We start from the raw sequence: 12,066 nt of genomic DNA, 5'->3' as shown, positions 1-12,066 counted from the left end.
CTGGTGAATGCCATATGGTAAATGGTCAGTATTTATCATATTTTTCTTGATGATCACTCAAAGCACTTTAAAGTACAGTTTTGCCATTCACCATTTCATACACACATTCATACAGTAAATCTTTTGGCAGCATTTTTCTCCAATTTTACTTCATTTTGTTTCTTCCCTTCTTCCTGCGTCTACCTATGACTTACCTTCCCCGGTGGCTTGTTGCTGCTCTCCCAGTTCCTCTTTTCAAGGGATGATGGCACCTGGTACAAATCCTGCCCTGCTCCTGTACTGCCAGTCAGGGCTGCTCCCTGGCCGGGCCCTGGGCCAAGAGAAGGGGGCACCTGGTAGATGTCCTTTGCAGGCAGCTGGTACTTTCTCTGCGCCAAAGCTGGTGCCTTACTGGGGGGTCCCGGCATGGCCAGTGGACTGGGTCCACCTGGGCCAGAGGGGACCTGATAAAGACCATGGGAACTTGGGGATGGTTTTGGGCTGTGAGAGGGGGGCATCATATAGACAGAGTCAAGGTTGGGCTGTGAAGGACTGGGGGTGCAGTAGGTTGGGTGCATGGACGTGTACTGAGCTGAGTGAAGGGGCTTGTTGGCAAAGCCGGAGGATGTGGCAATAGCAGCAGAAGAAAGAGCAAGGGTTTGTTGGGTGTAAGCACTCTGAGGGGGGAGGGGTTGCTGCACAAGGGAGGTGGAACAGGCGGCTGGATCTGGTGTAGAAGGCGTAGACTGTTGCTGCTGCTTACTGTCATACATGCCGACCAGTATCTTGAGACGGTTGCCGGGGACGATGCCTTGGCGACCGTGGAGGGAGCAGAGCCACCAGCCATCCAGTCCCTGTGTGTCACGCTCCAACACAGTCATAATGTCTCCCTTCCGGAAGGACAGCTCATCCGGTGATTCGGCCACATTGTCATACAACGCCTTTGCCAACACATTCTGTAGATAGAGTAAAGATGGAAATATAAATATATTTTACATACTATAATCCAATGTACTGTTATCACAATCACAAAGAAACTAGAAGAGGAGATCATATTACTCCTGTCATAGCTTCTCTGCATTGACTGCCTGTAAAATTCAGAAAGGACATTTTTTTTTAATTTAAACATTCCCTGATTTTTAGAGAAGACAAACATACAAATGTGCTTTGCAAGGTTGCACTGACCTTGACCTTTGACCCGGTACCACTTAATTCTATTCTATTCATGAAATTAAATTCACTTTGGGCCTTCCTGTTCAAAATAACACGGGCAATGTGGCTTTGACTTTATGTTCTATGCCCACCAAAATATAATCAGTTCACCTTTGAGTCCAAGGGATGTTTTCACCAAATTTGAGTTGATTTAAAGTCTTAAGTTGGTCTTAAAACGTCATGTTGAAGTAAAACAATAATTTGCGAGGCCACTGGGACCTTGACCTTTTGCGGGCCGTCGGACTGTGAAGTGTCAAACGTTATTTACAAAACTGCTTTGTGTAGCTAGATACTGATGCGACATATCTATGTAAAGCTAAGATTCTTGTGATTCGATCAATGCAAACCATTTCAAGATCCGATCACCACAGCAGGTACAATCAACGCCACAGCCAGATCAGCAACAAAAACAAAACAATTACAAAATGGAGATCACTCACCTAAGAAGCCTCATTGTAATCCACAGTTCGATAACATTCCAACAAAAATGGTCTTATTACATTGCCAAAGGTCCAGATGATCCAATCCAGTACCATACTCAGTCCAAAACACATTATTACATCAAAGAATACCCACAGACTGCTGTTGCGTTATCTCAGAGTAGCTGGCAGCTATGTGTAACGTTAATGTATTTTCCCTCGTAACTCCTGTTTGCATGTAAAAAAAAGCCAATCTCTTTATTTCAAAATGGCGGCTAGACTCAAAACTTTAGATTTAGCTCACTTGACCCAATAGGAGCTGGCATGGGTTGTCCACAGCCTAAAATAGCCAAAGATTCATCTGCAGGCATCTGTTTAACAAAAAATCTGAATGTTACCTTTCAAGAGAGACCAACACCATGCATGTACTCCAAATGGTTCAAAAACAGGTTTCAATTTAATTTGGGTATGCCTCAGAAGGGCGTTTTAGGCAAATTTCAACCAACTGTTAGGAGGTTAATATTGGGCTACCAAAATCTAATCAGTTAATCCTTCAGTCCAAATTAATGTTTGTGACAAATTTGAAATGATATTTTCAATTATCTCATCAAGAAGTATTTCCTGATTAATATTCTTTAAAAGGTTTTCAGAATATGTCTTTCCTAACAGAATTGATAGATTTATCAAAAGATGACAAAGAGAGAGACCGGGCTCTGATTTCTATAACTTGTGTTATTGATTAGTCTTTCCTCTGCTATTGTTATGTTAAATCTTGTGAACGTACTTCACTTCACATAATGGGAAGACCATAAAAGAAAGCATAATCTATTAATCGACAATCTATTGATCAATAGTTGTTGGAACATTGTTGTGTTTTAATTTTTTTTAGTTGAAAGTTGAAATTATATTTGTGCTAATTATTAACATTGTAAAAATGTAAATGTCTCAGTTAGATCAATTGCAGACAAAGAGGCATTCCACAATTATATTGTGATGTAAGCAAGTACTATGCCTTTAGTCACCTGCTTTATAAGGAAGGAGTATGCTTGTTGCTACTGATTACTCAAAGTGCTTCACAGTACAGCTTTGCCATCCACCAATTCAGCACTTTCCCTCTCTCTCACACATCACTCATACACAATTTAGGGGATCATTATCTTGCCCAAGGACGAAGCATCAAAAAAGCTTTAGTCATGGAGTCCCACAAGGTTCTCTACTTGGCCCAGTACTTTTGACTTTATACATGCTTAACGCAACATTATAACAAGCAGTAGGACTTCACAATATTAGGAAAACATGTGATATGCGGTAACGTTTTTTAATATCGCGATGACGATATGATTTGCGATAAATAAACATTGGCTACTGGACTTCCGGTCGGAACACCGTCAAGATGGTCGCATAGCGAGAGAGCTCCCGATTGAGCCAGAGCAATTAGAGAAATACCCCCATACAAACCAAATAAATAATTCCGCAAAAAGTGTAGAGAAAGCTGAGAAGAAGTAATAGCACCACTTTGAGCAGTAAACGTCGTCTGAAGACTGGGGTGAGAACGAGGGGCCAGTGTTGCCAACTTGGCTACTTTGTCGCTATATCTGGCGACTTTCCAAACCCTCATGGCGAGGGTTTTTTGTCAAAAGCTACAAGCGACAAATCTAGCGACTTTTTCTGGTGTTGTTGGAGACTTTCTGGTGATTTGGAGACTGATGTGAAAGCACGTAACGTTCTGCAGTTACTGTCCTCAACGAGCAGCGGGTGCTGCCGTAAGCCCCTCCGCCGTCCCAGAGCACTCACAGGCGGTCAGTCTCCCAGTAGCTGCAGTCAGAGCAGAGAGGAGAGCAGACTGCAAATGAATTGCGCATGTGCAAAGCCGCCGCTGATCCTGCCCTGGTTTACAGAGCGAGATGTAAGTGTCAATGTATTTTTACTGTCACTGAAAAACACGAGTCATTGAGTTCAGTCTCATCGATGCAGAGTCCACATCGTGATGCATCTAAGAATTAAAACATTTCCACACCTCTAGATGGTCTATTTCAATGGCAAGATAAAAAAAAAAACAAGAATCAACAGAAGAATACGGAAGCGTATTGCATTCACTTGAGAATTTTTTTTTAATTTTATTGAGAACTTATCTCGGATAAGATAATTATCTAAAAAAAACAAACAAAGAATTTTGTTTTTCAAGTGAATGTCATACGCTTCTGTAGAAAAAAGCTAATTTGTAGTTCTAAACATATTAAGGGTGTTTTTTTGTCACTTTTTGTATGTCCTACAGCGACCATTACAATTATGCAAATTAGGCGATGACGTCATATAGCGACTTCTAGCGATTTTTAGGACGGCCAATAGCTACTTTCCTTGCTGAGGAGTTGGCAACACTGCGAAGGGCACAGCAACAACTAGCAGCTAACAGGGGTAAGCTAACAAGCAACGTGGTGCAGTGTGGATTAATGGCCGACACGGAACTGATTCTGCGAGAACTAAGAGAGTTTCGCCAAGAAAACAAAGAACAATTAGGGACAATAAAAGAAGAAATAGTTAAGGCAAATGCCAGATTGGACGAGGCGGAAGGGCAAATTCGGAGAGCAGAAGAGAGGATCCAAAACACCGAAGAAGTCACCACAGCTATGCTACAGCTGCACACCAAGCTGGAGGACAAGTTGCTGGATCTGGAAAGCCGCTCCAGACACGAGAACATACGGATCTATGGGGTGCGGAGGGATCCGAGAAGGAATCAACCACAATGATCTCATTTGTGGAAAATCTACTCCGCAAAGGTCTCGAGCTGACTAACAACATGCCCGACCTGCAGATTGAGAGAGCTCATCGGTCTCTGGGTCCGCAGCCACCGGCTGACGCGCCGCCACGCTCCATTGTAATCAAGTGTCTAAGCTTTAAAACAAAAGACACATTACTCCGCAAAACACGGCAGAAGAAGGGGTTTGCCTGGCAAGAAAACCACATAAACCTGGACCACGACTACCCACCTCTAATACTCAAGAAACGAAGAGAATACACAGAGATACGCAAAGTGCTGAAGGAAAATAAAGTCCAGTTCCAGACCCTCTTCCTTGCCAGGCTGCGCGTGAGACACAAGGACGGGACCAAAACCTACGATACCATGGAGGAGGCATCAGAGGACCTGCTGAGAAGAGGCTACACCATGACAACCACCACACCTCCTGCGACGCTCATGGAGCAGGTGCAGCGGCTGACCTGGAAGAGAGTGGACCGACGGGCAAGGAAGGGCACAGCCGAACGGGAGCCGGGATACAAGGAGAAGCTTTGAGCCTTCAGGAAATCATTACCGTCCCCCTCCGGGACCTAAAGGACTTAACCCACGGCCTGAGGACGACGGAATAAACTGTGAAATCGGTCGTCTACTATGTCTGTAATTAGTGGTGGAGATCCACTGTTTAATAGACTGGTTCGTTCTGGGCCAATTTTTTCACCTTACATTTTATTTTTCCGACATGCGACTGTTGCAGGTAAGGGCCTCTCCCTCCGAACTGAGGGAGACTTTTCCCTTCGAGCCTCCTTGGGAGGTTCAACAGGGTCAGGTTAACAGACCCCTACATAGGGAGTCAAAATGGCCAAATTGTATTCAGTTTGATGTTTATTAATGTGTTAGTTATTCATTCCCTGCCGGTTTACGCGGGGAGGGGGAACTGCACCAGGTTTTTGTTTGGTATGGAGGAGGGAATCACATAAATGCAAAACAGGTCTTTGAAAATAGCATCATTTAATATAAATGGAGTACTCAATCCAGTTAAGTATGGAGGACCATACATGACTTAAGTATAAATAAATAAATACAGAAATAAATAAATAAATACAGAAATAAATAAATAAATACAGAAATAAAAAAGGAAATTAATTAATTTATACAGAAATAAATAAATACGTTAATAACAAAAGAAATAAAGAAAGAAATGTCTTAAATATATTTGTACATTTATTTATTCCCTGATTTATATTTTTCATGTTTTCAATCACCTTATGCTAATGAGAAAGGCGGGCCTAACCGCAGTCTCATGCAGGATTGGTCACAGGAGTGTAATTATCCAGCCTTTCAATGCTGACTGGTGTCCAGTAGCTGTTTGCAGTGTTGAGCCAGTTCACACTTAAAGAGGGTTAGTTCAGGTTATTTTTTATTGGGATGATTAAGGTGTCAGTAATCCTGACTGTGAGCGTCACGTCTCGTGTTCTCCTGAGCACAAGGAGAGAGCAGAGAGGAGGAGGAAGCAGAAACTCCAGCTCGGTACAAACCACCTTCAGCTTCTGCTCTGCCCATGAAGCAGCTGATCTCTGAGCAGATGTGACCAGAGAAACTCTGTGTTTTCACTGTTTCCACTGTTTTTCACTGGTACACTGGAACACTCAGCAGCTGCTTTGCGGTGATGAGCTAAAGTCTCAGTCACTGCTTCTGTCTCTGTGTGAGTGTGTGGCACTGAGGGGGGCGGAGCCACAGGGCCTGTGTGCGTGTGTGTATATGCATGAGACTGCGGTTAGGCCCGCCTTTCTCTTTAGCATAAGGTGATTGAAAACGTGAAAAATATAAATCAGGGAATAAATAAATGTGCAAATATATTTAAGACATTTATTTAGACATTTCTGTTGTTATTAACGTATTTATTTATTTCTGTATTAATTCATTAATTTCCTTTTTTATTTATTCATTTATTTCTGTATTTCTGTATTTATTTCTGTATTTATTTATTTATACTTAAGTCATGTATGGTCCTCCATAGTTAAGAGGGGGAAAATCTCATCAAAATTAAAGAAAGATAAAATTCAAATAGCTTTCCTACAGGAGACACACCTCAGCGACTCAGAACATACTAAATTGAATAAATCAGGATTTAAACATGTTTACTTCTCTTCACATGAATCGGGGAGGCGGAGAGGAGTGGCGACTCTGATATCCAATGCGGTAAACTATGAACACATATCAGAACATAAGGATAAGGAAGGCAGATTTGTTATGGTTATAGAAAGAATAGAAGGTGTTGTGATAAGTCTCCTTAACGTGTACGTTCCGCCAGGCAGTGTCTGGTCCTTCTATGAACATATGGTTAATTTAATGACGACAAAAAGTCAAGGGATTTTAATAGGTGGCGGAGATTTAACATCCGATTAAACCCGAAAATTGACTCTTCAAACGGGAAATCCGACGCAAAAAACATTAGCAGAAGATTAAATATTTGGATGCGTGAAGTGGGGAGTGTTGATGTGTGGAGAGAGATAAACCCGACGAGCCGAGACTACTCACATTACTCGCACGCTCACAATGTATACTCCCACATCGATTACTTTTTTATTCTTAAAGGAGATTTCTTTAGGGTGGATAACTGTGAAATAGGACCCAGTACTATTTCAGATCACGGTCCCATCTATATGTCAATCTATCTGAATAATAATAAGAAATCTACTCTCTGGAGACTGAACTCAAGTATTCTGAACAACCCAATTATTAAAGATAAACTGAAAAGTGAAATTGAATTATAGTTGGAAAATAATGATAATGAGTAAGTGACCCCACCCATTCTCCGGGATGCATTAAAAGCAGTGTTGAGGGGCAAAAATATAGCCATCTCCTCATATGAGAAGAAAATTAGGGAGCAAAAACTAAAAAAATTAGAAGAGGACTTGAAAAGTCTACAGAAAGAAGATGCAAAGGCTCTCAAAGATAACAACAAATGTAAGATTATAAAATTAAAAAAGGAAAAAGATGAAATAAATACTCAGGAAATTCAAAAAAAGCTCTTTTTTACAAAGCAACAATACTATGAGACAGGTGGGAAATCACTGAAACTTTTATCATATAGGTTAAGAAAACAACAAGCAGACAGAACTATATATAAAATAAGAAACTCTGTAACGAAAGTAATAGAAACTAGTCAGGAGAATTACTGTCCTGTAAGTCTTTTAAACAACGACTATAAACTATTCACCTCCATATTATCTAAACGAATAGTATTGATACTACCAGTATTAATACATGAGGACCAGACTGGCTTTGTCAGAAAAAGACAGACCCAAGATAACATCAGGAAAACACAACACGTTATGAGACAAGTCACACAACAAAGACTGGAGGCGTTGATACTAAGTTTGGATGCAGAGAAAGCATTTGACTCAGTGAGGTGGTCTTTTTTATATAAAGTATTTTCAAAATTTGGCTTTCATACAACTATAATTGACACGTTTGCAGCACTCTATAGCAGACCAACTGCTAGAGTCAAAATCAATGGAGAATTGTCCAACTCGTTCATTCTGGAAAGAGGAACGAGACAGGGGTGTTGTGCGTCGCCGCTCCTCTTCGCCTTGTTTGTAGAACCCATAATTCAGCTAATTAGGCAGAGGACTGATATAAAGGGGGTAACGATGGCATCCGGGGAGCAAAAACTGGCCTTATTTGCAGACGATTTATTGATAAGTATAACACAACCTACTCAGACACTCCCAAAATTGAGGAAATTGCTAGAGGAATTTGGTTCAACTTCAGGTTACAAAATTAATGTTAATAAAACTCAAGTATTAACATTTAATTATGACCCTCCAGTTTCAATTAAGACCATGTACAGCTGGAATTGGGAGGCTGAGTCCATTAAATATTTGGGTGTCTCATTACCTAGGGACTTCACAAGGTTATATAACATCAGCTAAGATCCGTTAAATTCAAAGATAAAAACTGATATACAAAGATGGAACGTTATTCCCCTTTTGAGTTTAAGCTCCCGGATAGAATCAATCAGGATGAATATTCTCCCAAGGATGCTGTATCTTTTTCAATGTCTACCAGTTAGAATACCATCTAAGCAATTCTTAGAATGGGACAGATTAATAGCGAGGTATCTGTGGCAAGGGAAAAAGGCCAGAATTAAATTCAAAGCGCTGCAATTAAGAAAAGAAAAGGGTGGGATGGGCCTTCCCTGCTTACAGGAATACTACTATGCAGCCCAATTAAGGCCCCTAGTCTGCCTGTGTTCACCATCTTACACTGCAGCATGGAAGGAAATAGAAGGAACAATGTAAAGGGTATCCCAATAACAGCTCTACTAAATGATAACAAACTGCAAAAAGAACATGAGATCCCAGAAGACTCTATAACAGGCAGCTTCCTGAAGTCCTGGCAGGAAATAGCCAAAATTTGCAGATTCAAAAACACATCTAAAATTATGAGGTGGTGTGCCTATGACTCAGACTTTACACCCAATAAAATCAACGGCAGATTTAAGACATGGATCACAAAAGGTTTAACTTCCTATTATTCATTTGTCCACAAGGGGGTATTTCAGGGTTTTGAAACCCTACAGAAGGATCACGGTCTGGGGAAAGATGATTTTTTTAGGTACCTGCAAGTGAGACATTACTTTAACAAAAATATTAAAGAGGTGTTAGGAAAAGATGAGCCAGGGTTCATGGAGGTATTTTTAGCATTGACTAAATCTAGAACATGCAGTAAAATTATCTCCAAATTATATAACGCCATACAATTATCCAAACAAGAGAATACAGAATACATAAAGAGGAAATGGGAAAAAGAAATAGGGGTAAAGATCTCACAGGAGAACTACAATGGCTCTGGACCGGGTCAAATACATGGCGGGAGTTCTGGTGGAAAAATATAACAAGATTTTTTATCACATCCATACAAAAACGACACCAAGGCAGCGGAGACGCCTGTTGGAGGCTCTGTGGATCTATTGGAGACAACCACTTCCATATTTTCTGGGACTGCCAAGCAATGAGGTCTTACTGGGAAGAGTTCCACGAACATATTAACAATGTATTTAATGTGAACATCCCATTAAAATGTGAAATTTTGTTTTTGGGCAATATATTGTTTGAAACGTGGAACATAAAAGACAAAAAACTGCTCGCTATACTGTTGGCAGCTAGTAAGAAATGTGTCACGAGGAAATGGTTAAAAGTGGACCCTCCCACCATTGATGAATGGATTGAAATTGTGTATGAGATTTATGTTATGGAAAAGATCTCTTTTTCCCTCAAGGTCGAGAAAGACATTTTTAATAAGACCTGGACCAAATGGACTGAGTATGTAAAACCAGTTAGATCTGATTTTATTTGAATATACTTGTGTTTTGTGTGATCCTCCTTTTTTTTAAGTGTGCGCTCCCCGGTTGAGTTCTCTTTACCTATGTTATTGTTCCTACATGGAGTAGTTTAGGTCCATAAAACAAAACCCCAGAAAGGCAGTATTTGACAGACTAAAGCTGTATTTAATGTATATGATGGAAATGTGCCTTTCTAAATAAAAAGAGAACTAACAAAAAAAAACATTGGCTACTGACGCAGAGACCACGGACAGCTCCATTGACCCATTGATAAAGGAAATAATGAATAATATCAATGCTTGTCAGGTCTGAGAGATATCTGTGTTTGCAGTCAAAGCAAACCTTTGACTGACAAGTCTGATCTAATGGGATGTGCAAAAGCGATGTGTGAGAATCATGGTGATGACTCCTGTAAACAGCTTCCGTCGTGGATAGAGAACTTTTGATTTCCTGAGAATCATGGACTTAGTATAAATCAAATACAATTAATTTGGAAAATATGAGAAAATGAAGGATAGAACCAAAATAAATTGGACAGCATTTATGATGTGGAGAAGTGAATCAGAAAAAAGAAACAGACAGCAAAGTAGTGATCAGGCGTGCAAGAGGGAGGAGAGGGAAACTCCTCAATATCCTCAGCTCTCACATTCACAGAAAGAACTGGATCTCCTTCCTGCCTCAGCAACACATCAGAGTCATCTGAACTAACAGCCTGCTAACTCATACAGGGACATCCAAGGACCGTCGGATAAGGCATGGGTGGCGGCAGAGGTGGAGGAGACTCCAGATTCAGGTAACGCAATCCTAGCACCACCCACACCTGACACACGGGTACAAAGAAGTGCTCAACATGACCAAAATAAGTGGATCTGAAATTTTACCTGAATCAAATCTACAGGTAGCAAACAAATATATACAATTTATGGTTGATTCTGGTGCCACTTATTTTCGGTTAAATAAAACAAAGTGAATTTCCAAATCCTCCAAAATTGAATGGTAGATATATTCACACTGTTAGGGCATCAGGCACCACAATACCAGAATCATATACCACACCACTGTCTGTACCTACAACAGATGGGGATCTAAAAAATGAAATAAAACTTGTTAGCAAGAGACCTAATGTATGCTTTAGGCTTGATTTTGTATTGTACAGAGGAATGCATGAAAGTCACCAAATCAGATATCCCAGGTCAATATGTACAACTAGAACATGGTAAGCCACTGTACATTTACCAATGGGACCTGTTACCCTCAGGGCCCTAGTCCATAACCTCAGATCTGCTTGAAATAGCGCACACACACGACGTCACAGCAAATGTCCATGCAAGCATCTGTGCATATGTTAAATGCACAGCCACAATTAGTGAAGGATCAGACACAGAGAGAGAAAAAAAACAAATGCATCATACCAATGCCCATTTCAGAGCCCTCAGAGAAGAACTGGGCAGCTAGCACAAACTGCTAAATTTAGACAAAAGGGTTAATGACATTTCTCTCAATTAATCATTGACTCATCAGAGTTACAAGAAGTGCCACAAAAGCTATGGACTAAATATAAGTATGATGTAGGATTAGTTAAAGGGACTGAACCTCTCCATGTGAAACCTAGAAGCACATACCGCCCATGTCGAGCACAATGCCCACTCAAACAAGAGGCAGTAGCAGGGATAACACCAGTATTTAAAAGCCTGTGAAAAAACTAAGTCATCGTTCACGAGTACTCACCAGTAAGAACGGCTATTTTTCCAATTAAAAAAATAAAGCCAAAAATTCAACCAACAGAGTTCAGGTTCGTGCAGGATTTGCAGGCTGTCAATGCAGCAGTTCATGCACGACCACCCGTAGTGCCCAATCCGAACAACATACTTTCACAAGTTCCACCAGAAAGCATGTGGTTCTCAGTTGTTGATTTGGCTAGTCCAGACTCTCAGTATTGGTTTGCTTTCACATCCCAGGGCAAATAATATAAATTCACATGTGGGCCCCAAGTTTGTATAATCCCCTGCATTCTTGAGGACTTGCAGTTACCAGCTGGAAGCACAGTATGTTGATCATTTGAAGAATTTACCAACAAAACAGGCCTGTAAAGTTTACAAAGTAGAAATGCTAAAATATCTTGCAGACCATGGCCACAAGGCCAGCCTGGCTCAGCTGCAATTTGTCCAGAAAATGTTTAACTTTCCTAGGTCATGAAACCTCTAGCAGCAGTAAAACATTGAGCACATAACAAGTGGAAAATTAAAACTACAGGACAACAGAAGGGGAATACAAAGTATGGGATGCATATGTGATCATTAGTATAATATAAAATATATTATTTATATCGTTTAAAATCATTCTTCAGTGTGTTTCCTTGCGCTATACGCTTGCGG

The 12,066-nt window shown here is 40.6% G+C and overlaps 1 protein-coding gene across 2 annotated transcripts in view; it reads right to left on the bottom strand.

Moving 5' to 3' along the window:
* bcar1 (BCAR1 scaffold protein, Cas family member) overlaps nt 1–12,066 on the bottom strand; it is a 113,944-nt gene that overhangs the window by 37,146 nt on the left and 64,732 nt on the right. For both annotated transcript variants that reach the window (XM_061077000.1, XM_061076998.1), the window contains exon 2: nt 195–935. In XM_061077000.1, coding sequence (XP_060932983.1) covers nt 195–935 — 741 coding nt within the window. The remainder of the gene's footprint in view (nt 1–194; nt 936–12,066) is intronic.

Source organism: Limanda limanda, chromosome 8 (genome assembly GCF_963576545.1).
Source record: "Limanda limanda chromosome 8, fLimLim1.1, whole genome shotgun sequence".
Taxonomy (NCBI): Eukaryota; Metazoa; Chordata; class Actinopteri; order Pleuronectiformes; family Pleuronectidae; genus Limanda; species Limanda limanda.
This window is presented reverse-complemented; position numbering and strand designations above follow the sequence as displayed.